The following is a 27,773-nucleotide window of genomic DNA, read 5'->3' as shown; positions in this document are numbered from 1 at the left end:
CAGGGCGCAGAAGGAAAGGAATGCCATACGGTTTTTGGAAGGCAGATTTTGCTGGACTGGTTTTTTGACACCATGTCCCATTTGAAGCCCCTCTGATGCACCCCTAGAGTAGAAACTCCAAAAAAGTGACCCCATTTTAGAAACTACGGGATAGGGTGGAAGTTTTGTTGGTACTAGTTTAGGGTACATATGATTTTTGGTTGCTCTATATTACACTTTTTGTGGATGCAAGGTAACAAGAAATAGCTGTTTTGGCACCGTTTTCTTTTTTTGTTATTTGCAACATTCATCTGACAGGTTAGATCATGTGGTATTTTTATAGAGCAGGTTGTCACGGATGCGTCGATACCTAATATGTATACTTATTTTTTATTTATGTAAGTTTTACACAATAATATCATTTTTGAAACAAAAAAAAAAATCATGTTTTAGTGTCTCCATATTCTGAGAGCCATAGTTTTTTCAGTTTTTGGGAGATTATCGTAAGTAGGGTCTCATTTTTTGCGGGATGAGCTGACGGTTTGATTGGCACTATTTTGGGATACATATGACTTGTTGATCGCTTGCTAGTACACTTTTTGTGATGTAAGGTGACAAAAAATTTAGCACAGTTTTTATTTTTTACGGTGTTCACCTGAGGGGTTATGTCATGTAATATTTTTATAGAGCCAGTCGATACGGACGCGGCAATACCTAATATGTATACTTTCCCCCCCCCCCCTATTTTTTACCTTTTTTTTTAACTTTATTTGGGGAAAATGACGTTTTTGTTTATTTTTACTTGAAACTTTTAATTTTTTGGGGGGAAAACTTTATTTTTTATTTTCTTTTTTCACTTAATTTTTTTTCCCACTTTGGGACTTCAACTTTTGAGGGTCTAATCCTTTACAATGCATTCCAATACTTCTGTATTGGAATGCATTGGCTGTATGAGTAATACAGTGAGTATTACTCATACAGCTTCCGGCCTGTGAGATCCAGGGGGCTGGATCTCACAGGCTCGTCACCGGAAGGCAGCGCAGATGCCTCAGGAAGGCATTGCGCTGCCTTTCCTGCCATCAGGTCCCCCCTACAGCCGCATGGGGACCCGATGGCACCGCCGCCCGCCGCAATAGGTTAAACCGCAGGTCTGAATTGACCTGCGGTTTGCGGCGATCGCAGACACAGGGGGTCACGGGACCCCCCCTCGCATTTAGCCAAGGTGCCTGCTCAATAATTTCAGCAGGCACCTTGTTCCGATCACCGCCCGCCGGTATTCGGAAATACACAGGACGTACCCGTACGCCCTGTTTCCTTAAGTACCAGGACATCAGGGCGTACCGGTACGCCCTGTGTCCTGAAGAGGTTAAGTAACTATGCCATGCCCTACTAAAATATCCACTCCTCCCACACTGCTTTGCCACTGCCTGGCCCTGTCAATCAAAGCAGCCAGGGAGGGGCTGGCCACAGATAGGAGTGCAGTGAGAGCAATGGTGACATCCTCATTGCACCAAACGCCTAATTTGCATATTAGGAAAAAGTATTATAACTTGAGAATGGAGCCTCAGATCAACAAAAGAAAATTAGCTTTTTAATCAGGTGAACGACAACTATATGTCTATGCAAACAGTTTGCTAGGGAGGTCACTGGTAACAGGTCCCATTTCAATATGACAGGTTTGTTTTAACAATGTTCTAGCACAGTGTTGCATTCATGCCATGTTTTGAGGGTAATGAGGACCCTGCCCAGTACTAGAAAGGCATGCTGGGTAAAGTGGTCAATAGGTATTTCATTTTCAAGGTTTGATGTACAAATGCTTCCCAACCTGAAAATATTAACCTGACATTAGATACGAAATAAAATATGTAACATACTGACCTTTTGTCTGTTCTGAAACCCATTTATTGATTTCATCTCTAGCAGCTTCATAGGCAGATATAAAGTCAACTGTGCCCAATTTAGCTTGGTATAAACTCTGGATAGATGATAAGAATTCCTGCCAAAAACATAACATTTAACGTTATTTTTGCCACTATTTCTGGGTCATTATCCTTATGGCACTATTTCTGTGAGCGCTGTGTAATGCTATTCCTATGAACAATGGCGTAACTAGAACTGACTGAGCCCCACAGCAAATTTTTGAACGCACAACCCCACTCCTGTTGCTAGTCAAGATCGCTCTCTCAGATGAGGCCCGGCAGCCGCTCTGTCCTTTTCCTACCGTGTCACTGTATTTAATGTCATGGAAAAATACTGTTGAGGGGGCCCTAACAATAAAATCTTTTAGTCCTACTCCTGTAGGGGCCCCTTGTGAGTTTGGGCCCCAAAGCAGCTGCTTCCCCTATAGCTACCACTTGCCTATGAATGCTGTGGCAGCACTATATACAGTCAGGTCCATAAATATTGGGACATCGACCGAATTCTAACATTTTTGGCTCTATACACCACCACAATGGATTTGAAATGAAACGAACAAGATGTGCTTTAACTGCAGAATGTCAGCTTTAATTTGAAGGTATCTACTTCCAAATCAGGTGAACGGTGTAGGAATTACAACAGTTTGCATATGTGCCTCCCACTTGTTAAGGGACCAAAAGTAATGGGACAATTGGCTTCTCGGCTGTTCCATGGCCAGGTGTGTGTTATTCCCTCATTATCCCAATTACAATAAGCAGATAAAAGGTCCAGAGTTCATTTCAAGTGTGCTATTTGCATTTGGAATCTGTTGCTGTCAACTCTCAAGATGAGATCCAAAGAGCTGTCACTATCAGTGAAGCAAGCCATCATTAGGCTGAAAAAACACCACAAACCCATCAGAGAGATAGCAAAAACATTAGGCGTGGCCAAAACAACTGTTTGGAACATTCTTAAAAAGAAGGAATGCACCAGTGAGCTCAGCAACACCAAAAGACCCAGAAGACCACGGAAAACAACTGTGGTGGATGACCGAATAATTATTTCCCTGGTGAAGAAAACACCCTTCACAACAGTTGGCCAGAACAAGAACACTCTCCAGGAGGTAGGTGTATGTGTGTCAAAGTCAACAATCAAGAGAAGACTTCACCATAGTGAATACAGAGGGTTCACCACAAGATATAAACCATTGGTGAGCCTCATAAACAGGAAGGCCAGATTAGAGTTTGCCAAACGACATCTAAAAAAGCCTTCTCAGTTCTGGAACAACATCCTATGGACAGATGAGACCAAGATCAACTTGTACCAGAGTGATGGGAAGATAAGAGTATGGAGAAGGAAAGGAACTGCTCATGATCCTAAGCATACCACCTCATCAGTGAAGCATGCTGGTGGTAGTGTCATGGCGTGGGCATGTATGGCTGCCAATGGAACTGGTTCTCTTGTATTTATTGATAATGTGACTGCTGACAAAAGCAGCAGGATGAATTCTGAAGTGTTTCGGGAAATATTATCTGCTCATATTCAGCCAAATGCTTCAGAACTCATTGGACGGCGCTTCACAGTGCAGATGGACAATGGCCCAAAGCATACTGCAAAAGCAACCAAAGAGTTTTTTAAGGGAAAGAAGTGGAATGTTATGCAATGGCCAAGTCAATCACCTGACCTGAATCCAATTGAGCATGCATTTCACTTGCTGAAGACAAAACTAAAGGGAAAATGCCCCAAGAACAAGCAGGAACTGAAGACAGTTGCAGTAGAGGCCTGGCAGAGCATCACCAGCGATGAAACCCAGTGTCTGGTGATGTCTATGCATTCCAGACTTCAGGCTGTAATTGACTGCAAAGGATTTGCAACCAAGTATTAAAAAGTGAAAGTTTGATTTACAATTATTATTCTGTCCCATTACTTTTGGTTCTTTAACAAGTAGGAGGCACATATGCAAACTGTTGTAATTCCTACACCGTTCACCTGGTTTGGATGTAAATACCCTCAAATTAAAGCTGACAGTCTGCAGTTAAAGCACATCTTGTTTGTTTCATTTCAAATCCATTGTGGTGGTGTATAGAGCCAAAAATGTTAGAATTGTGTCGATGTCCCAATATTTATGGACCTGACTAAGTATGAGAATATAGTTTGGAGATGTGGCTTTTAGTTTCAGGGGCTTTGTTAGAGCTGGGTTTTTAAATATATAATATTACTGTACAAATATACTGTATATTTGTGGTCCCCATTAATATGTAGAATATTATTTTACAGGAAGTCTGTCATGTCATTTTCACTTATTAAAGGGAACCTTTCATGTAGAACATGGTATTTGAGCTGCAGCCACCATTTTATAGAGCGGGAGGAGCTGAGCAGATTGGTATATAGTTTTATGGGAAAAGATTCAGTATAACTATAAGGAATTAAAATTCCTGCTCATTCTGGGCTTTGAAGTCAAGGAGGCGGTCCTGATTCTAACTATGACTACTGCCTGATTTAATATACTCCAATGTTAGATCAATGTAATGACAATGCATGAACATCATTTATAATACATAAATAAATGTATACAGTATACCAATACCAATCAGGGACGGACAGCCTTTCCTCTGACTGTACATACATAGACAGCTGTCAATCACAGATAGGACCGCCTCCTTGACTTCAAAGCCCAGAATGAGCAGGAATTTAAAAGAATAAATTACAAGTTTTACTGAATCTTTTATCATAAAACTACATATCTGCTCAGCTCCTCCTGCTCTATAACATATTACCTGCAGATTGCTCTGCATTTTCATGTTGACAGGTTCCCTTTAAGCTTCTGGCAGTGTTCTACCTTTATTAGCATTTGTATGAGCTGCTTGCAGCATGAAATGATCTTTATTTGTTATGTAAATTCGTCTCAAAGTGCCCAAGCCCTCCTGTCCTAATCCTTTAGCCCCCATGCAACTTAATTCATGCCCCCTTGGTGAAATGCTGTTTGATGCTTAGCCATAAAAAACACTGTTGTGTCTACTAGTGCGCATGCACAGTAAAGCAGGACATGGTAGGTCTGATGGAAGAACAAGAGGAGCTGTAAAGCTGTTGACCACAGTCAGTCCTCTTCTTCCAGCAGGTATGTGTTGTGCTGCTTGATACCACATTACAAGCTGTAATGCAGATGCCCACAAGGGTTTTTCTAATGTGCAGGTGCTTAACCACCTCCGGACCGCCTAACGCAGGATCGCGTTCCGGAGGTGGCAGCGCTGCGCAGAGTCATGCATATATGCGTCATCTCGCGAGACGCGAGATTTCCTGTGAACGCGCGCACAGGCGCGCGCGCTCACAGGAACGGAAGGTAAGAGAGTGGATCTCCAGCCTGCCAGCGGCAATCGTTCGCTGGCAGGCTGGAGATGTGATTTTTTTTAACCCCTAACAGGTATATTAAACGCTGTTTTGATAACAGCGTCTAATATACCTGCTACCTGGTCCTCTGGTGGTCCCCTTTGTTTGGATCGACCACCAGAGGACACAGGTAGCTCAGTAATATGTTGCACCAAGCACCACTACACTACACTCCCCCCCCCCTGTCACTTATTAACCCCTTGATCACCCTTGATCACCCCTGATCACCCCATATAGACTCCCTGATCACCCCCCTGTCATTGATTACCCCCCTGTCATTGATCACCCCCCTGTAAAGCTCCATTCAGATGTCCGCATGATTTTTACGGATCCACTGATAGATGGATCGGATCCGCAAAACACATACAGGCGTCTCCCTGGAGCCTTCCGGGGGGGTGATCACCCCATATAGACTCCCTGATCACCCCCCCTGTCATTGATCACCCCCCCTGTCATTGATCACCCCCCCTGTCATTGATCACCCCCCCTGTCATGCTGCATTCAGATGTCCGTATGATTTTTACGGATCCATGGATACATGGATCGGATCCGCAAAACACATACAGACATCTGAATGGAGCCTTATAGGGGGGTGATCAATGACAGGGGGGTGATCACCCCATATAGACTCCCTGATCACCCCCCTGTCATTGATCACCCCCCTGTCATTGATCACCCCCCTGTCATTGATCACCCCCCTGTAAGGCTCCATTCAGACATTTTTTTGGCCCAAGTTAGCGGAAATTATTATTTTTTTCTTACAAAGTCTCATATTCCACTAACTTGTGTCAAAAAATTAAATCTCACATGAACTCACCATACCCCTCACGGAATCCAAATGCGTAAAATTTTTTAGACATTTATATTCCAGACTTCTTCTCACGCTTTAGGGCCCCTAGAATGCCAGGGCAGTATAAATACCCCACATGTGACCCCATTTCGGAAAGAAGACACCCCCAGGTATTCCGTGAGGGGCATATTGAGTCCATGAAAGATTGAAATTTTTGTCCCAAGTTAGCGGAAAGGGAGACTTTGTGAGAAAAAAATAAATAAAATCAATTTCCGCTAACTTGTGCCAAAAAAAAAAAAAAATTTCTATGAACTCGCCATGCCCCTCATTGAATACCTTGGGGTGTCTTCTTTCCAAAATGGGGTCACTTGTGGGGTATTTATACTGCCCTGGCATTTTAGGGGCCCCAAAGCGTGAGAAGAAGTCTGGGATCCAAATGTCTAAAAATGCCCTCATAAAAGGAATGTGGGCCCCTTTGCCCACCTAGGCTGCAAAAAAGTGCCACACATGTGGTATCGCCGTATTCAGGAGAAGTTGGAGAATGTGTTTTGGGGTGTCATTTTACATATACCCATGCTGGGTGAGATAAATATCTTGGTCAAATGCCAACTTTGTATAAAAAAATGGGAAAAGTTGTCTTTTGCCAAGATATTTCTCTCACCCAGCATGAGTATATCTAAAAAGACACCCCAAAACACATTCCCCAACTTCTCCTGAATACGGAGATACCACATGTGTGACACTTTTTTGCAGCCTAGGTGGGCAAAGGGGCCCACATTCCAAAGAGCACCTTTAGGATTTCACAGGTCATTTACCTACTTACCACACTTTAGGGCCCCTGGAAAATGCCAGGGCAGTATAACTACCCCACAAGTGACCCCATTTTGGAAAGAAGACACCCCAAGGTATTCTGTGAGGGGCATGGCGAGTTCCTAGAATTTTTTATTTTTTGTCACAAGTTAGTGGAAAATGATGATTTTATTATTTTTTTTTTTCTTACAAAGTCTCATATTCCACTAACTTGTGACAAAAAATAAAAACTTCCATGAACTCACTATGCCCATCAGCGAATACCTTGGGGTGTCTTCTTTCCAAAATGGGGTCACTTGTGGGGTAGTTATACTGCCCTGGCATTCTAGGGACCCAAATGTGTGGTAAGGAGTTTGAAATCAAATTCTGTAAAAACTGACCAGTGAAATCCGAAAGGTGCTCTTTGGAATATGGGCCCCTTTGCCCACCTAGGCTGCAAAAAAGTGTCACACATGTGGTATCTCCGTATTCAGAAGAAGTTGGGGAATGTGTTTTGGGGTGTCATTTTACATATACCCATGCTGGGTGAGAGAAATATCTTGGTCAAATGCCAAATTTGTATAAAAAAAATGGGAAAAGTTGTCTTTTGCCAAGATATTTCTCTCACCCAGCATGGGTATATGTAAAATTACACCCCAAAACACATTCCCCAACTTCTCCTGAATACGGAGATACCACATGTGACACTTTTTTGCAGCCTAGGTGGGCAAAGGGGCCCATATTCCAAAGAGCACCTTTCGGATTTCACTGGTCAGTTTTTACAGAATTTGATTTCAAACTCCTTACCACACATTTGGGTCCCTAGAATGCCAGGGCAGTATAACTACCCCACAAGTGACCCCATTTTGGAAAGAAGACACCCCAAGGTATTCGCTGATGGGCATAGTGAGTGAAAATGAGGAAACCCCAAGGTATTCGCTGATGGGCATAATAAGTGAAAATGAGGTGACAGACTTTTAATTGCTGCAATTCAGCAGTAATAATTTATTGCAAATGGGAAACCTATTGTTAAAAATTTGAATCCCACCCAGGTCATGCACAGCCTGTATGTATGCATACAATTGTGGAACATATGAAATACCTTTTAGATTTCTCATTGTTTTCAGTAGTGAAGCCCAGTAATAAGGCAAACAGAGAATATGATGGAGACTGATCGGAGGCAAACTGATGCATTCTGAGCGGATCCTTTTCCATTCAGAATGCATTAGGGCAAAACTGATCCGTTTTGGACCGCTTCCGAGAGCCCTGAACGGATCTCACAAACGGAAAGCCAAAACGCCAGTGTGAAAGTAGCCTAAGATGGGTGATAACATGAATTAAAGTTCTTGTATAGGTCGCTGGGGTCACTGTAAGGATGTAGAGGGGGACAGGTTATAACAACAGGTTGTCAAGTTATACTAGAGTTGTAATTTTTCTGTGGTGGTATAGAAAGAAAATGCTACAAGATACAAAGACATGAAACCTAACAAGTAAAACCATGTTTCTGACATTCACTAGTGCTGTTCTTACTAGTGCGAAGATAATATCACAGTGCCCATGAACGGTAATGTTCACTTTATGTAAATATGGCCTCAATAGAGTGTAATGTATGTAAGGCCTAAAAGAGAGGAGCATAAAAGAAAAGTGCAACCTGCAACTCTGAGAAATGTTTGCACCCGCTTCTCCATTTTATCACAACAGCTGTAGCTCAAGTGTCCATGATGTGAAGGGAAGCAGGTTTCAGTTTTTAGGCAGGAAGGTCGTGCAGGGATCCCTTATTATTAAAAGTTGGCACTGAGTGTGGGATCCAAATCCACAGGGTCACACAGGTGTTAGAAGTGAAATACACCTTAGCCACAGAGATTGATATCCCGAACATGACCGCTTCCTGATAGTTTTAATCCTTTTGATCCCTAGACTTGTATGTTCTTTTAGTAGTGAAAATAATAAAGATTAGTTTTAATGTACTGCCGGTGAGGCTGCACAAACACGCTAGGTCCCAGAGACCACCTGATGATTATTTCTCATTTGTTTGAATTGTTAGCGTGGCAACCTCCTGTGGGATCCATTTGTTTGTTAAAAATGACATGATGTGACTCAGCACAGCCCTGAGGAGCCAGTGAGGGCGATGTGCTCCATCTATCAGCTGAATGGGCCAAGGTGACAAGTTCATACAACAGGTGGTGTGCAGCAGAAAGACTACTCCATCACCAGTCTTCAGAAATATCACGTCCGTAAATGGATGTAACAGATTGAAACATTTTGTATTTACTATCTCTTTATGTGAGCCCTGTGAAGGAAATATAGAAATGCTCCTCTTTGTTAGAATTAGGCCTAATGCACACAATCGTACGTATTTTGCTGTCCGTAAATTGTTGTATCTGCATTTTTGAGGACCCATTGACGTCAATAGGTCCATAGTCCACATTTTGTGGGCAAGTATAGAACATGGTCTATCTTTTTGTAGAATAGATATACAGATGCAGAAAGCACACGGATTATCAAAAAGAGTGCTGGTTGCAGAGTGCGATTGCATTTGTTTTTGCGTTTGTATCTGCAAAAAGAATATGTTCGCAGAATATGAAGTCAGAGGGTGAGCAAAAAAAGTGCAGATACAACACAGAGTATCCATATTTTACAGATACGCAATTTGTGGACCACAAAATGGACACAGTCGTGTGCAAGAGGTCTTACAAATATAATCTACGTAATAAATAATGTAATATTAAACTGTTTGACTTACAGGACGAAAGTTGAAAGTCTGTTCTCCATATAACCGGTTAGCCAGATTCAGGGAATGGGAACTAGATTTCTTATTAATCTGAGCGTTCAGGGTTTGAAAGTTTGAATGAATGTCTTGAACACTATCAAAGTGCAGCACCTAAATGTCCATTCAGATAAAAGAATGAATACATACAGTATATGTTAGATCATTTATAGCACAATAGAAAACCTCACAACTGTTAAATTGTAGCATTACATCCGCCATGAATCTGTCACCAGTCTGAGGGCAGCACAACAGGTGATAGAGACCCTTAGTAAAACACTGGGTCCGCTATTTTGCTAAACTCTGTATTGAACAGCTCCAATGCAAGTTGAGTATTGCAGTCCCCTCAAAACAGAGCTTTTGACAGGGAGTCCTCATATTAACCACTTCCTGACTCCTCACTGACTATATACGTCCTATCTGCACATACCCCGTGAAGATAGCACGTATGTAAACGATCAGGTAGCCCTTTAATCCCAGAGCTGTACAGCGCTGGGATTAAAGCTCCTGCAATCTAGCAGGAGCAGGTTGGGTCCTGGCTGTCAGACACAGGACCCAACCTGGAGGAGAAGACAGGAGCGGTTTATTACCGATTCTGCCTTCTCCTGTGCCGACAGGAGATCGTGGAGTAGTGCAGGGAGGGAGAGAAGGAAGGGGCCGAGCCACTTCCTCTATTAGTTCTGGCGGTCACGTAAACCGACAGGTGTCTCGAGGCAGGAGCAGAGCTGCAGGGTCTAAGGAGACCTTGATCAGATGTGCCTGTTTAGCGGTTAGCGGTTCCCCCCAAATTAAACCTTGAAAAGGTAAAAAAATCTCTAAATAAAACATGCTAATAAAAAGTCCCAAGTGTCAAGTAAAAACATTGCAAAAATTATTTTGGTAGTCAAACAAATAAAAAAGTTAGGGTCACTAAACCACCACGTGCACAAAATCACAAAAAAATGCCAGGTCATTTAGGCTCTCAGCAGGAATCCAGGCAGTGTTACCACGGACCACTCATGGCTGTGAAACACTGCCGTGTGCATTCGCCCTTATACTGTATATTTATTATTTAATTCCAGTTGCTTATATACTGTAGCTCCAATATATTCCGTAAGACTGTATAGAGATTGTTATCGTTAATATGGGGTCCACTTTCTAATTTCTGTATCTCAAACACAAATATACAATGTGGCCATTTCATATAATCTATTTTACCCATCGGCAGTGTTGGACTGGAATGCCTAGGGCCCACCAGTAAAATTTATTTTGGGGGCCCACCGTAGAGATTCTTTCAAATATAACCTGCTCATACAGCATAGAAACATAGAAGATTGATGGCAGAAAAAGACCACCTTATTTTCACTTCACATTAACTTATATTTTAGGGTGACAGCTATATTGAATTCTACCAAAACCCTTAAAGGATGTTTTCAGGCTCTTGACATTGAGGACTTATCCTCAGGATAGGTCATCAATATCCGATCAGAAGTCATCCGAGACCTCACTCCCCCATGATCAGCTGTTATTTGAGGGTGCTGGTGCTAAGACTAGCACTTTGAATGGAGCCCGAAGCACAACTCTATTCAAAGTGTAGTGGCCATGCTGGGTTCTTACATCTCAGCTTCCATTCAAATGAATAGGAGCTGCCCTATAAATAGATATGCCATAGCATTCACTTATATTTTCATCATTTCTTATTTGTTACTTGTTTGAAGGGGTTCTCAATGGAATTATTCTCAAATACCTTTCATTAGTTATAACGGCTCGTTTTGTCTAGGGAGTAATCATTAGGAGAAATAAAATGGCCGCCATCCTATTAGTACACATAAAACCTGTACTAATCACACAGGAGGACAAGTTACTTCACAGCAGTGAGTCAAAGAGCTGCCTCATCCTCCTCTCTGCTCTGCTTGTCAGGGATTATGATCCCGAATACAGCTGATAAGATCTTTAACTGAATCTGTATAGGAATTGAGTTCATGATAAGATATGAAGTACAAAGAAGATGGTGGTGATGTGGTAATGGGCAGCAGCACTTGTATCCAGTCTCCATTACCACCGCCTCACATTACCACAGTTTGTCCTGTCCATCCTCTCTTTACTTCATGTCTCCTCATGAACTCCATTCCTACAGAGATTCAGCTAAAAATTGTATCATCATCATTAAGTAGAGAGGAGGCTGAGGCAGCTCTTTAGCTCAGTGTTCTGAAGTGACTTGTCCTGCTGTGTGATTAGGGCAGGTTTCCTGTGTACTAATAGGAGGGCAGCCAGTTTATTTCTCCTAATGATTGCTCTGTAGACAAAACTAGTCATTATAACTAATAAAAGGCATGCGCTAATATATTTATAATAAAGTAATATTTAAGTATTTTCATTTTCTTAATTCCCAGAGAAACCCTTTAAGGCTTTATTCAAACTATGAGGCAGCTGCATGTGGACAACACTCCGTCTGCCTGCACCGACAAATGGCCAAACAGTTTTGAAGGTAAGTCTGACCATGTTTTGACTGGCCCAGAGGGGAGCAAGTGAATGCCCTGAGAGCACCTGAGCAAGGTTGGACCCTAGTCTCTTACCACCGTCACAAATAGCAGATGGCACAGTAGACTGACCTACTATATACATACTGTCAACTACATCTCAACCAGCCTATGTATCCATATAAAAAATTGGGTAGATTATTTCACAAACTACCTAGTTTATTATAGATGCTTCTGGTGGCGGAGACGACTTCTAGGTACAGACACAGGTCAGCCAGTACCCTTCATGAAGTCTCTGCAGGGACCCCTATAATCTTGCTGCTGCCTGTTACTGTATGAGCAGGTAATATTTGCATGTAGCAGTACAGCAGGCCCCTAGAATTATCTTCAAAATTGTGTGGCCATTGAGTGTGGTTTTTCTATGTGTGGCCAGCACAACGTTAGCACACAGCAGTAGAACCTGCTAATGATTGAGCTTTCCTTCGTGGAATATATTGATTTAGTCACTCTAATAAATAAATAAAAAACTCTTGTAACAGACTCATGTTAGCAGCATTGTGTATGGTTACAAATTGCGAAACTAAAGTTCACCGGGTAATTTTTTACAACCTAATGATGTCTACATTAACCACTTAAGGACCACAGGTTTATACCCCCCTAGTGACCAGGCCCTTTTTTACAAATCGGCACTTCACAATTTTAACGGTTTATTGCTCGGTCATGCAACTTTGCACTCAAATGAATTTTACCTCCTTTTCTTCTCACAAATACAGCTTTCTTTTGGTGGTATTTGATTGCTGCTGAGATTTTTCGTTTTTATGATATTAATCAAAATAGACCGCAATTTTCTCAAAAAAAGTGTATTTTTAACTTTTTCTGGTAAAATTGTTCAAATATAATTAAATTTCTATACAGGTTTGCGTCAGAATTTATTGTGCTACATGTCTTTGATAAAAAAAAAAATCCAATAAGTGTATATTTATTGGTTTGCGCAAAAGTTATAGCGGTTACAAACTATGGTACAAAAATGTGAATTTCCGCATTTTGAAGCAGCTCTGACTTTCTGAGCACCTGTCATGTTTCTTGAGGCGCTAGAATGCCAGGATAGTATAAATACCCTCCAAATGACCCCATTTTAGAAAGAAGACACCCCAAAGTTTTCGTGGAGGGGCATGGTGAGTTCGGAAAATGACACTTTCTGAGGAAAAAAAATAAATAATAAAGTTTCCATTTCTGCTAACTTCTGGCAAAAAAATGAAAAATTTCCCACGGACTCACTATGCCCCTCAGTGAATACCTTGGGGTGTCTACTTTCCGAAATAGGGTCATTTGTGGGGTGTGTTTACTGTTCTGGCATTTTGGGCGGGGCTAAATTGTGAGCAACCCTGTAAAGCCTAAAGGTACTCGTTGGACTTTCGGCCCCTTTGTCACACATGTGGTATCGCCGTACTCAGAAGAAGTAGGGAAATGTGTTTTGGGGTGTATTTTTACATATACCCATGATGCAGGATGAGATAAATATCTCTGTAAATTGACAACTTTGTAAAAAAAAAAAAAAAAAAAAAGAAGTTGTTATTTACAGAGATATTTCTCACACACAGTATGGGTATATGTAAAAATACAAAGCACAACAAAAAGTGTTCTTTGAGGGGGAACGATACTTTAGGGAATCTGGGAAGTCGGGGAGATTGTTGTCCACACTTATACAGAGCCAAAGGGGGGGGTAATAGGATTGATAGTGTTGAGAGGAGAGATGGGGGGATGGCATCCAGCCAGGGAGAGATAGAGCTCGAGTTTACTGAATATTATGGGGACCTTTACTCCTCAGAGGGAGGGGGGGGGGCTGAAGAATTCGGACTCTTCCTGGAGGGAGTACCGATCCCCAGACTCTCGGAGGAGGAGAGGGACTGGTTGAATGGCCCCATTGAAGTGGAGGAATTACGGGAGACATTGAAAACTATTCAGGGGAACTCCAGTCCTGGGTTGGATGGTCTTCCTTTTGAGATATATAGAGGATATGGAGATGTCATTCTTCCAGTGTTAGTGCAGGTCTTAAATGAGTCAATGGATAGGGGCGAACTTCCGTCCTCCCTCTCGGAAGCCGTAAAAAGTCTGATAGGTAAAAAGGGTAAGGACGAGAAAAAGGTGGATTCGTATCGCCCCATCTCTCTCCTCAACACTGACTTTAAAATATGTGCTAAATTACTTGCAAACCGCCTAAGAAAAGTTATTGAGAAGTTAATACACCGGATCAATCAGGGTTTGTACCCAAACGCCAGGCTCAGTCGAATATTCGATGAACATTACTGAACATACAGATGGGCGGGGAGGGTGCTCATTCCATCCTGTCCTTGGATGCTGAGAAAGCGTTTGACAGGGTGGAATGGGCATACCTCTGGAAGGTTATGCATGAGTTTAATCTGGGAGAAAAATTCATTAGATGGGTACAGCTTCTATATAATAACTCGAAAGTCAGGGTAAAAATTAATGGAGTAATATCAGAATCGATACCTTTGCAGAGGGGAACCCGTCAGGGGTGCCCACTCTCCCCATTATTGTTCGCCATATTCGTTGAGCCGTTGGCTTGTAAGGTCCGAGCAGATGATAAAATAAGGGGGTTTGGGGGAAATGGTGCACTGGATAAGATATGCCTTTATGCTGATGATATTTTGTTTTTTGTGGAAGGGGGGGTACCAATGGTACTGTACCTGATGGAAACAGTAAATCAGTTTGGTCTTATTTCCGGCTTTAGGGTGAACTGGACAAAGTCGGTATTGCTCCCAATTGGCCAGGAAATTGGGCTGGAGGAAATAAATCTTAAAGTTTTGAAACCCACGGAGTCGTTTAAATATCTGGGTATTAAAGTTAGTTCGAGGATACAGGAGTATCTAGAACTCAATATCGAGCCTCTTTTAAAAAGGGTTAGGGAAAAAACAAGTACCTGGCAAAAATTGTTAATCCGACAAGTGGATCGAATCGCGATAATAAAGATGGTTCTGCTACCACAGATTCTGTATGTTATTTCCTCCTGCCCAGTTTGGATAGGGGACCACTTTTTCAATTCGTTAGAAGGAGTGACAAAATGACCTTATTTGGGGGAGAAAAAGGGTCAGGCTGAAACAAAAATACTTATGGCTAGATGAGGAAGATGGCGGCCTGTCCGTTCCATGTTTTTGGGGTTATTACTATGCATCCCAGCTTCAGTGGTTAATGATAGAGGATGATAGACTGCGTCGTTTTTTGGAAGGGGAATTAGGAGGTCTCCAATATAACATCATTAGTACTCTAGAAACTGGAGTGATAAAAATAAAGGGTAGGCAGTGCCCAATTAGTAATATGATACACTTAGTTTGGGTTAATGTTAAAAAATTATTAGGAATAAATCACTCATTAAAATTTTCCCCCATTTGGGGAAATCTAAATTTAAAAGAATTTTGGAAGTTTGAAGATTTTGTATTTTGGGATAAAAAGGGTATTAGGTTTGTGCCCCAGATGGTGGTGGAAGGACAGCTGAAGACACTAGAGGAAATGGGTCTAAGTATAGATAAAGATTGCCTCACGTGGTTTAGATATGCTAGATTAAAACATGCATTTGATAAAACTGAGAATAGCGAATATTTTATCACGAAACACTCAGATTTTGCTGAATTTTGCTATCAGGGAATTGGGAGCAAAGTATCAATCTCACAGATTTATAAAAAAAATTAAGAAGGGATTAGGGGGGGGGTGACTAGATTTAATAGTGAAAAGAAATGGGCACAAGAGGTGGAACCCCCAACTCTGGAATGGAGAAGTATTTATAAAAATGTAAAAAGGAGTACCATCTCCAGTAGCTTCCGATTGACGCAGTTTTTTATCCTCCATCGGACCTATATTACCCCAGGGTATTGAATAAGATGTACAAAACAGGGGAGGCAAAATGTTGGAAGTGTGGAGAGGAGAGGGCTGATTTCGTGCATTTGATTTGGTTCTGCTTGATTGTACAGGGGTATTGGACCCAAGTTTTTCAGGACCTTGGGAGAGAGATAGGGAAACCCGCACCTCTGGAGATCAGGGTAGCAGTGCTGGGAGATATTAGAAGAATTGGGGCGGAAAAAGAAAGTGAAAGGAAATGGGAAAAAGGGTTAATGCTGGCACGTGTTGTACTGGCTAGAGGATGGGGAGCGGACAGCCCGCCAAGTGTGGTAGAGTGGAAAAATTTATGTGAAAGGGTGCATAGATACGAGAAAGCTAGCCAGGTGAAACCGGTGGGTAACAAGGAGTAAAAAAAAAAAAAAGGGGGGAGAATATAAATTCTTGAAAAGAGGTCATGGAAAGGAAATACCTCGAAGATACTCCCAAGACAACCAAGAGGGTGGCGGGTAGGGTGGGGGAGGGGATGGGATGGGGGGGGGGTAAAAAGGTTTTTCTTTTTCTGTGTCTCTGTATTTATTGCGAAGCAAAAGTAAATTGGGTGGGGGAAAAAAAAAAATTGTCCTTGCGATCCTTTGTAACTCATGATGGTGTATATTTGTATATCTGCAATGTCTATCCCCCATCTTTGTCTTGTTTTAATGAGAAGAAGAAAATGAAATGATAAATAAATATATATAAATTAAAAAAATAAATAAATACAATTTAAGAAATAGTAGGGCACACCTACAATCAGCTGCACATGGAGAGTTTTTATGAAAACAATGTATTTTATTCAAGCCAAATTGTATATAGTATTACATAAAATCGTTTTTAAACATATATACTTAGCATGCTATATAATATTTATAATAATACATATAAGAGAATACATATAAGATCAATAAAATCATAGAAGAAAAAAGTCCTGTTGAGTTCCTCAATTTAGTTGTTACTTTCTTTAGCCTGGTATAAATATGTTATATTATTCATCCAGCAGGTGGCCCAGATAAAATAATCGCAGTCGGCGATGCTGGGGTTAAGGAGAGAAAATATCATGCACAAACTTCAATATAGTCGGATGAAATCTTTAACTCTGTATCGATGTATTTAACTATTCATCCAGCAGATGGCCCAGATACAAATCGCAGTCAGCAATGCTGGGGTTAAGGAGAAAAAGTCATGAACAGACTACAATAGTCAGATAGAATCTAATGTTGTATAGTCACTTGTATTTCTTTGGTAGAATAGTTAGTGTATCAGATGCCCCTGTCCACACATACACTGACTCGGCATTTGAGTTTACTCACAGTTTGTTAAATCTTTGCCGGTTATACTGCGACTACCGTGGCGTCCCACGTGTAGTACGCTTACTGCAGGCAGTGGTGTGGTTTCCAAGAGATTTCTCTGTAGGTGTGGGGATCCTCGGTAATCACTTGTAGGAGTGCCGTGTTAGTGGTTTTCCTGAAGTGATTCCTGCACAGATGCTTTAAAGGGCTTCTGTCACCCCACTAAAGTCATTTTTTTTTTTGGGCTACTTAAATTCCTTATACTGCGATACATGAAAATATTATGGTCTTACTTACTTTCCTTCAGCAGTTTCTTATAAAAACGAACTTTTATAATATGTAAATTAGGTCTCTACCAGCAAGTAGGGCGGCTACTTGCTGGTAGCCGCCGCAAAAAAACGCCCCCTCGTCGTGTTGATTGACAGGGCCAGCCGCGATCTCCTCCTCCTCCCTGTCAGCATTTAAAAAATCGCGCGCCTGTGTTCATTCGGCGCAGGCGCTCTGAGATGAGGAGGCTCACCTCCTCAGAACTCCCTCAGTGCGCCTGCGCCGATGACATCACCGAAAGAGAAGACGTCATCGGCGCAGGCGCACTGAGGGAGTGCTAAGGAGGCGAGCCTCCTCATCTCAGAGCGCCTGCGCCGAATGAACACAGGCGCGCGATTTTTTAAATGCTGACAGGGCCGGCCGGAGGAGGAGATCGCGGCTGGCCCTGTCAATCAACACGACGAGGGGGCGGTTTTTTGCGGCGGCTACCAGCAAGTAGACGCCCTACTTGCTGGTAGAGACCTAATTTACATATTATAAAAGTTCGTTTTTATAAGAAACTGCTGAAGGAAGGTAAGTAAGACCGTTATATTTTCATATATCGCAGTATAAGTAATTTAACTAGCCCAAAAAAAAATTATGACTTTAGTGGGGTAACAGAAGCCCTTTAATCAAGCGGCAGGTCAGGTTTCACTGTGGCTGTCAATTTTCGGTTTTTCCTTTAAAGTATCGATACCGATCCCTCACCTTATGTTCAACTTGAAGCGCTTCAAAGTCCCAATACTATATTTGATTTCATGGGGTTAACTTTTATCAAACGCGTTTCGGAGTTAACTAGGACTCCTTCCTCAGTGGTTAATTTTCCCATGAAAAATGATCAAATTTATATATGGCTATCCAGGTGTATTTCAGTCTGATTTAATTGTGCTATACTGCTCTACTCAGCCCACTACCTTATTCATCCTATTATACATCGTGCTCTATTTTACAAATGTATGAATCAGAATGACTGTTTAAGATACGAGACAGATGAAATAAAATAAAAAATGTTGGTACACCCTTTTTTTCTCCATTAAAACAATACCAACTAACTGAGGGTCAACATGACATACAGGTCCCATTTAATTTGGAAAAGAAAAAAGGTTTAATATCGGTAAAAACCGCAACAATACCGCTTTCATATAGAATAAATGCAACACTATCACAAGTGTCAAGTGTTTGGATTTCAAATAAAAATGAAGACGAGAGAAAGACAATATCAATGAATTGTATAGGGATATATTGTGACATTTATATAAAACTTTTATTGTATCACATTTTATATTTTTGTTATAAAAATGTAAATAAAAAAATGAAAAATTTTGAAATTTTTTTTGGGCTATATATATATATATATATATATTTTTTTTTTTTTTTGCAAAAATCTTTTCTATATACAGATAGCCGTTTTAATAATGCAATATTGTTTTATGTGTTTTAATCTGACATTTTTATTACATTTGGACATTGTTCCTCATAATTATATATATAGAGGATATAAAGATGTTGGCTATATCGCACTGTGAGTTCCCAAGGATTCCATTCCACAACTTCAATATAGAACAATTAAATCAGACTGAAATACACCTGCATAGCCATGTATAAATTTGATCATTTTTCATGGGAAAATGAAACACTGAGGAAGGAGTCCTAGTTAACTCCGAAACGCGTTTGGTAAGGATAACCCCATGAAATCAAATATAGGATTGGGACTTTGTAGCGCTTCAAGTTGAACATAAGGTGAGGGATCGGTATCGATACTTTAAAGGAAAAACCGAAAATTGACAGCCACAGTGAAACCTGACCTGCCGCTTGATTAAAGCATCTGTGCAGGAATCACTTCAGGAAAACCACTAACACGGCACTCCTACAAGTGATTACCGAGGATCCCCACACCTACAGAGAAACCTCTTGGAAACCACACCACTGCCTGCAGTAATCGTACTACACGTGGGACGCCACGGTAGTCGCAGTATAACCGGTAAAGATTTAACAAACTGTGAGTAAACTCAAATGCCGAGTCAGTGGACAGGGGCATCTGATACACTAACTATTCTACCAAAGAAATACAAGTGACTATACAACATTAGATTCTATCTGACTATTGTAGTCTGTTCATGACTTTTTCTCCTTAACCCCAGCATTGCTGACTGCAATTTGTATCTGGGCCACCTGCTGGATGAATAGTTCAATACAACGATACAGAGTTAAAGATTTCATCCAACTATATTGAAGTTTGTGCATGATATTTTCTCTCCTTAACCCCAGCATCGCCGACTGCGATTATTTTATCTGGGCCACCTGCTGGATGAATAATATAACATATTTATACCAAGCTAAAGAAAGTAACAACTAAATTGAGGAACTCAACAGGACTTTTTTCTTCTATGATATTTATTTTTATTGATTTTATTGATCTTATATGTACTATTATAAATATTATATAGCATGCTAAGTATATATGTTTAATAACGATTTTATGTAATACTATATACAATTTGGTTTGAATAAAATACATTGTTTTCATAAAAACTCTCCATGTGCAGCTAATTGTAGGTGTGCCCTACTATTTCTTAAATTGTTATACCTTTTTCTGAACATTAGGTGAAATCTTCTTTGTAGGTGCACTAAAAACACATTATATGTAAAAATACACCCCAAAACACATTGCCCTACTTCTTCTGAGTGCGGTGATACCACATGTGTGACATTTTTTTTTCAGCCTAGGTGCGCAAAGGGGCCCAAATTCCAATGAGTACCTTTAGGATTTCACAGGGCATTTTTACGCATTTGGATTCCAAACTACTTCTCACTCTTTAGGGCCCCTAAAATGCCAGGGCAGTATAAATACCCCACAAGTGACCCCATTTTGGAAAGAAGACACCCCAAGGTATTCCGTGAGGGGAATGGCGAGTTCATAGAAGATTTTTTTTTGGGCACAAGTTAGCGGAAATAGTTTTTTTTTTTTCTTACAAAGTCTCATATTTCACTAGTGACAAAAAATAAAATTTTACATGAACTCACCATACCCCTCACGGAATACCTTGGGGTGTCTTCTTTCTAATTTGCCGTTTGCGGACCGCAAAAAACGGCACGGTCGTGTGCATAAGGCCTTATATTGAGCATACGGGTAATAAGATTTATTTTTTTCGTTCAGCCTCTGGGCTGAAAGGAAAAATGAACGGCACAGATTTCTTAATTCGCATAGATCAATGTGGATGAAAAAATCTCTGCCAAAAAATGTGCAAAAAAAAAAAAAAAAAAGCTGCGATCGCTTATAAAGATCCAAAAAGCTCAAAAGTGATCTTTATAGTGCTGCAGCAATTTTAAGGTGTTTTTGCAGTGATCAGAAAAAAACCATTTCTGTCACTGCGGTGGGGCTGACTGAACGCAAGTGTGCGCACAAGATCAGGCCTGATCGGGCGAACACTGCGTTTTTTGTAGAGCCTAAGGTGACCCTAATGTACTTATATAGATCTGATTGCTATCAGTCTTGATCACTTACAGATACTATATAGTACTAGTGCTGATTAGCGACAGCGATGACGCTAATCAGCAACTAATTAGTGACTGCAGTGCGGTGGGCTGGACGCTAACTACCTAACAAGTGGCTAACTAACTGGCGGTGATAAGGGACCCTTAGGCCCCATTCACACGTCCGCAATTCTGTTCCGCATTTTGCGGAACAGAATTGCGGACCCATTCATTTCTATGGGGACAGACTTTGTCCCGCTCGGATCCGAAATTGCGGATCTGCACTTCCGGGTCCGCACTTCCGGGTCCGCACTTCCGTTCCGCAAAAATATAGAACATGTCCTATTCTTGTCCGCATTTGCGGACAAGAAAATGCACTTTCTATATAGTTCTGGCAATGTGCAGATCCGCAAAATGCGGAAAGCACATTGCCGGTGTCGGTGTTTTGCGGATCCACAAAACACATACGGACGTCTGAATGGAGCCTTACAGGGGGGTGATCAATGACAGGGGGGGTGATCAGGGAGTCTATATGTGGTGATCAGGGGTTAATAAGGGGTTAATAAGTGACAGGAGGGGGTGTGTGTAGTGTGGTGCTACTTACAGAGCTGCCTGTGTCCTCTGGTGGTCGATCCAAGCAAAGGGACCACCACAGGACCAGGTAGCAGGTATATCAGATGCTGTTAACAAAACAGCGTCTAATATACCTTTCTGATGCGATTTTTTTAACATCTACAGCCTGCCAGCGAATGATCAGCGCTGGCAGGCTGTAGATCAACTTGTGAACTGCGCGCTCCTGTGAACGCGCGCTCCCGTGAGGAAATCTCAGGTCTCACGAGATGACGCCAATAGGCGTCGCTGAGAGCGCTGCCGCCCGGACGCCTATCGGCGTTACGTGTGCGGCAAGCGGTTAAGCATTGTTACGGCATGGGTTGTTATGGTGAGACTATGATCATTAGATATCCTCAGCTGATAAGAAGCAAATTACTATGGTTTTAGTTGACTCAGAGAACTGACCTATGATACTACATGATATAACAATAATGAAGAAATATCCAGCTCAGAACTCATGTGGTGATTCTTTGTACCAAGGGCAATAAGCAGTTGCATAAACTTCACAACCTTATAGAAATGTTTGAATTCTGCGTAGAATAATATTACATTGCATATGCATTTTCTGATTGTAGATTAAGAGCCACCATAGGCAATGGGTACTATGTAGGTATATGTTACCTACCTTGGACACTTGTTCAGCAGTTTTACCTTTTGTACCTAAGAATATCATGGCCAATGCTGATGAGATACTTAGTGGCGAGTAGAAGATATTTCCTTGAGGGTTGTTTTGACATAATTTCCTGAATAAATCAAGTGAAAAATTGGTGCATGCATAACTCAGTGCCTCCATTTTAGATCCTGAAAAAAGAAAGAAGATGGAGTTCAATATGTTGCATGCATACTTAGAAGCTGTACCAGCCCCACTATCTGTTTCTGCCCCTCAGGTCCCATCTTATATACACAGCAGTCTTTTTATACACAAAGATGAAATTAATAAAAATACAGCGCCAAGCACCACATAGGGTAGTACAGTAATGTCACGTGTATTCACACGAGTGTAGCTGTAGGTAATGCTCTCAACTTTTTGGATTGTGATGAGTCACAACCACTGATTAAGCATGTAATGGGTGAAATCACGGAGGCAGCAGATCATGGATCCTCGCCGGCGGAAAAGCAGGTTGTCAAAGGATTGTGAAGAAGAAATCTGAGGCACTGATAGTGTCTCAAACCTGTGGATAAAAGAAAGGCCAGCGCCAAACTCCAACGTTATTCAAGATGATTTCAACTTTAATTCCAAAATTGTGACTTGTTTCAGGGACACAAACCCCTTCTTTATACAAACATTGGATACAAGACATAGGCATATGCATGGCTATATTTATACAGTGGTCCCTCAAGTTACAATACTAATTGGTTCCAAGACGACCATTTTATGTTGAAACCATTGTAAGTTGAGTAATCGGTTCCACAGCCCCAAAATGTTATCCAAGATAAGAGAAAATTAAGATTTAAGACATATAAGCAGATAACTAAGACATATAAAACAAGTCCTTACATATAACAGTCAGGAATAGCTGCTAACTGGCAACTAATACATCTATTTATCAGAGAAGTGACCTTGATTGGATGGATCTGAGTCCAAAACATTGTATGTTGAGTCTAGTTTCAACTTATGATGGGTCAGAAAAGACCATTGTATGTTGAAAATATTGTATCCTGAGCAGAGGCGGCTCTTCCATTAGGCCACTGCCTAAGGCTTCGCGCTGGTGGGGGCCTTGCTCTGGCTCCCACCAGACACCGCCGCAAGTACCCTGAATGCTATTCCCCACCCCCCTTGTACTTGTTCCGCTGATCTGCTAGGCTGCTGCGCAGTCATGAATTCAGTCACTTTGGAGCGTGATCCCACAAGACACGCCGGGGGAGGTCACGGGTCTCGCGGGATTAAGCGCTGCAGGACGGGGTTGCGCTCTGAAGTGACTGAACTCATGCCCGTGCAGCAGCCTAGCAGAACAGCGGAACAAGTACAGGGTGGGGGGCAAATTACTTAATATGGGGCAGTGTGGGGGGCCCGGAAAATTACATAATGTGAGGCAGTGTGGGGGGAAAATTACTTAATGGGGGGCAGTGTGTTGTAGAAATTACTTAATGGGGGCAGTGTGGGGGGGCAAATTACTTAATGGGGGCAAATTACATAATGTGAGGAAGTGTGGGGGCAAATTACTTAATGGGGGGCAGTGTGGCGGACAAATTATTTAATGGGGGCAAATTACATAATGTGGGGGGCAATGTGGGGGGGAAATGACAATGTGAGGCAGTGTGGGGGGCAAATTACTTAATGGAGGCAGTGTGGGGGCAAATAACATAATGTGGGGCAGTGTGGGGGGAAATTACATAATGTGGGGCAGTGTGGGGGCAAATTACATAATGTGGGGCAGTGTGGGGGGAAATTACATAATGTGGGGCAGTGTGGGGGCAAATTACATAATGTGGGGCAATGTGGGGTGCAAATTACTTAATGTGAGGCAGTGTGTCACGGATGGTGTACAGGAAACAATATGATACAAATAACAAATGATGACTAACTGGATCCACAACTAAGGAACAAAAGGGAGACCCCTGCAATCGACCTGCCGCTCTCCCTTATTGCTCAGCCTATGCGACCACTCTAAAGGTGAATGGGCGCATATCCACGTACCTCGGCTATCTTAACCTGAAGGCCCTACAATAGTGAGGGGACACGACCACCGGCTCCCTACACAGACACGGAGGGAGTCAGGGTCACCTGGATCCAGACAACAGAAAATCATAAATACTAAAACAGCACTTATCTGCAGACGACTGTGAACTGAGAACTGGTAGCTGGAAGCTGGGAGCTGATCTGCAGACGACTGTGAACTGAGAACTGGTAGCTGGAAGCTGGGAGCTGAAGACAGCATGCACACTCATTCCAGGAAGTTGTATCAGCCACACCCAACTACCTTATGGGGGAGAATATAAAGGGAGGTAATGAGTCTGACTGCATGACAGCTGAGATAGCCTAACGAGGTGAGGAACAGAAACCAAAACAAAGAAACTTAAGGGGGAGGATCTGAACGGCTCCTGTCAGAACTTCTCAGCTGTCTGCTTGTGACACAGTGTGGGGGCAAATTACATAATGTGGGAAGTGTGGGGGCAAATTACATAATGTGGGGCAGTGTGGGGGCAAATTACTTAATGAGGCAGTGTGGGGGGCTAATTACATAATGAGGACAGTGTGGGGGGTAGTATTACTAATAAGGGCATTCTAAAAGGGAATTACTATTGGTGGGACTATGAGGAGTACTATTACTATGGGGGGCTCCTTCAGGATAGTATTTGGGGATATTGGGGGGCACAGCGAGCACAGGATAACACTGTGGGGACTCCAGGTTGGGGGTGATGATAGGAATGTGAGGAAGTTAAGATGTCCGTGTGTCACACTCTGCAGAGGCGAGGCGGCTGAGAGAAGTTGTACGGACCGAGTGGAGAAGATGATGACAGAGAAGATCTACATCAGAGGAGACGTCACCTGGGAGGCCCTGGATGTGACGGGTATGTGCTGCTGTATAGCAAGTACAGCAAAATGCGGTGTGCGGGGGCAGGGTCGATTTAGAGAACTGGGCCATATTCATTGGGGCTTGGGCCCCGGATCTTCTGAGACCCTAGCAACGCCTCTGAGTACAATTATTGGCTTCCGCGGCCGTCTGGCGGGTGGAGTAAGCGGACTAATGGAATGGAAGAGCCGCAGCGGGGCCCGCGGCCGCTCTGAGCCCCTCTCTGCCTCTTTAAGAGAGCAGTGGCTGCTGGGGCTCGGAGCGTGCCGCCGCACGGGCACGTTTTCTGAACGTTGCCAGCTCCGCCCCCAGAGCTCTGCGCAGCCACGCAGGGGAGAAAAAGAAGGAGCCAGGGCCCTTACCTCAGTCCGTGTCTGGCTGCCGCCCACAGAGAGACAGTGGTGCCCGACCAGTGAATATAAGCCTAAGGTACAAGATCATCCTGTACTATGTGCTGCAAGCATGCAGCTGCTTAACCCCGACTGTGACATCACTGTGTATACCCTGTACTATGATGTCACTGTGCATATTAACCCTTTACTGTGATGTCACTGCATATTAAAGGGGTACTCCGGGATAGGAAAATAAATACCCTATCCAAAGGATAGGAGATAAGTGTCTGATCGGGGGGGTACGGCCAATGGTATCCCCCACGATCTCCTGTATGGTACTCCGGATCTCCTTGTGCCCGGAGCGGTGGTCAACACTCCCCCTCTATATATCTATGGGCAGGGCCGATCCTAGGGTCACAGGCGCCTGGGTGCAGAAATATTTCTGGCGCCCCCACATGGGCGTGGTTATCTTACTAACACCTCCCCTTTACAATGTTTCTATGGCAACAACTTCAGCCCCACGAATCGGCGGCTCGGCTGCTCGGCTTAAAAAAAAAAAAAGTCAAAAAAAAAAAAGTCCCGGCGGCTCGCTCGACCAGGGCCGGACTGGGGATAAAAACCAGCCCTGGAAAAAGTTGCACACCAGCCCCACAGCATTGCGTCATTATTTACTTGTTTATAATAGGAGAAAGCATTCATTTTAAAACACGTGTGTAAACACGAATATGAACTTTGCCCCACGATAGCTCTTTTGTAGAACCCCCATAACAACTTACAGTTACTTGACTTGGCCCTTGGGATCTCGGACGCCACTTCAACACTTTGGCCGGGGGCTCGGCGGAGCTGAGGTTGTGCTTTAACCTAATGAGAAAGATTTCATAATAAGGATTTGGAGAAAGGGCAGAGGGATAGCAGAGCAGGGAGAGGCTGGTGCTGCTACTAGGGGGTCATACCATGGGGAAGTAATAAAGCCCACCATAATGCCCCCCCAGTAGTAATAATTCTCCTTATAATATGCAAAACATTTGTAATGCCCCCAGTTGAGCTAATGTTCCCATAATGTGCCAATATAAAATACCCCTTCTCAGTGCCCCCGTAGATGACCCCCATAGTGCCCCCCCCTTCCCCATAGTACCCACCATAATGTGTCCCAGTATAAAATGCCCCTATACAGAGCCCCCATATAAAATATCTTCTTTTTTAGCCTCAGTAGATGCCCCTATAGTGCCCCCCAATAATCTGCAGTAAGATGTGCCCCCATAGATGCCCCCAATCATGTGCCAGTAATAAGAGCCCCCCCACCATCATGTGCCAGTAGCCAGAGCCCCCCCATATCATGTCAGTAGCCAGAGCCCCCCCATATCATGTGTCAGTAGCCAGAGCCCCCCATATCATGTGCCAGTAGCCAGAGTGCCCCCAATCATGTGCCAGAAATAAGAGCCCCCCCACCATCATGTGCCAGTAGCCAGAGCCCCCCATATCATATGCCAGTAGCCAGAGCCCCCCCATATCATGTGCCAGTAGCCCCCCTTATGTGCCAGTAGCCCCCCTATGTGCCAGTAGCCCTCCTTATCATGTGCCAGTAGCCCCCCTTATCATGTGCCAGTAGCCCCCTTATCATGTGCCAGTAGCCCCCCTTATCATGTGCCAGTAGCCCCCCTTATCATGTGCCAGTAGCCAGAGCCCCCCCCCATATCATGTGCCAGTAGCCAGATCCCCCCCATTATCATGTGCCAGTAGCCAGAGTGCCCCCATATCATGTGCCAGTAGCCAGAGTGCCCCCATATCATGTGCCAGTAGCCCCCCATATCATGTGCCAGTAGCCCCCCTTATCATGTGCCAGCCCAGTAGTCCCCCCTTATCATGTGCCAGCCCAGTAGTCCCCCCTTATCATGTGCCAGCCCAGTAGCCCCCCTTATCATGTGCCAGCCCAGCCCAGTAGTCCCCCCTTATGTGCCAGCCCAGTAGCCCCCCTTATGTGCCAGCCCAGTAGCCCCCCCTTATCATGTGCCAGCCCAGTAGTCCCCCCTTATCATGTGCCAGCCCAGTAGCCCCCCTTATCATGTGCCAGCCCAGCCCAGTAGTCCCCCCTTATGTGCCAGCCCAGTAGCCCCCCTTATGTGCCAGCCCAGTAGCCCCCCTTATCATGTGCCAGCCCAGTATTGTACCTATATAAAAAAATAAAAAAAAATAATACACTTATACTTACCTCCAGCAATGCGATGCGATGCAGGCCGCCTCTTCCGTCTGTGTCCCTCGCTATACGGCTCAGGCGACGCGATGACGT

General features: G+C 43.0%; 1 protein-coding gene across 1 annotated transcript in view; it reads right to left on the bottom strand.

Moving 5' to 3' along the window:
- The window catches only part of LOC121001244 (leukocyte elastase inhibitor-like), a 69,893-nt gene that overhangs the window by 23,099 nt on the left and 19,021 nt on the right, over nucleotides 1–27,773 (bottom strand). The window contains exons 2-4 of the mRNA XM_040432219.1: nucleotides 22,265–22,440; nucleotides 9,585–9,722; nucleotides 1,858–1,975 (exon numbers count right to left, since the gene is read on the bottom strand). Coding sequence (XP_040288153.1) covers nucleotides 1,858–1,975; nucleotides 9,585–9,722; nucleotides 22,265–22,432 — 424 coding nt within the window. The 5' untranslated portion in view covers nucleotides 22,433–22,440. The remainder of the gene's footprint in view (nucleotides 1–1,857; nucleotides 1,976–9,584; nucleotides 9,723–22,264; nucleotides 22,441–27,773) is intronic.

This window comes from Bufo bufo, chromosome 5 (genome assembly GCF_905171765.1).
Source record: "Bufo bufo chromosome 5, aBufBuf1.1, whole genome shotgun sequence".
In the NCBI taxonomy this organism is placed as follows: Eukaryota; Metazoa; Chordata; class Amphibia; order Anura; family Bufonidae; genus Bufo; species Bufo bufo.
This window is presented reverse-complemented; position numbering and strand designations above follow the sequence as displayed.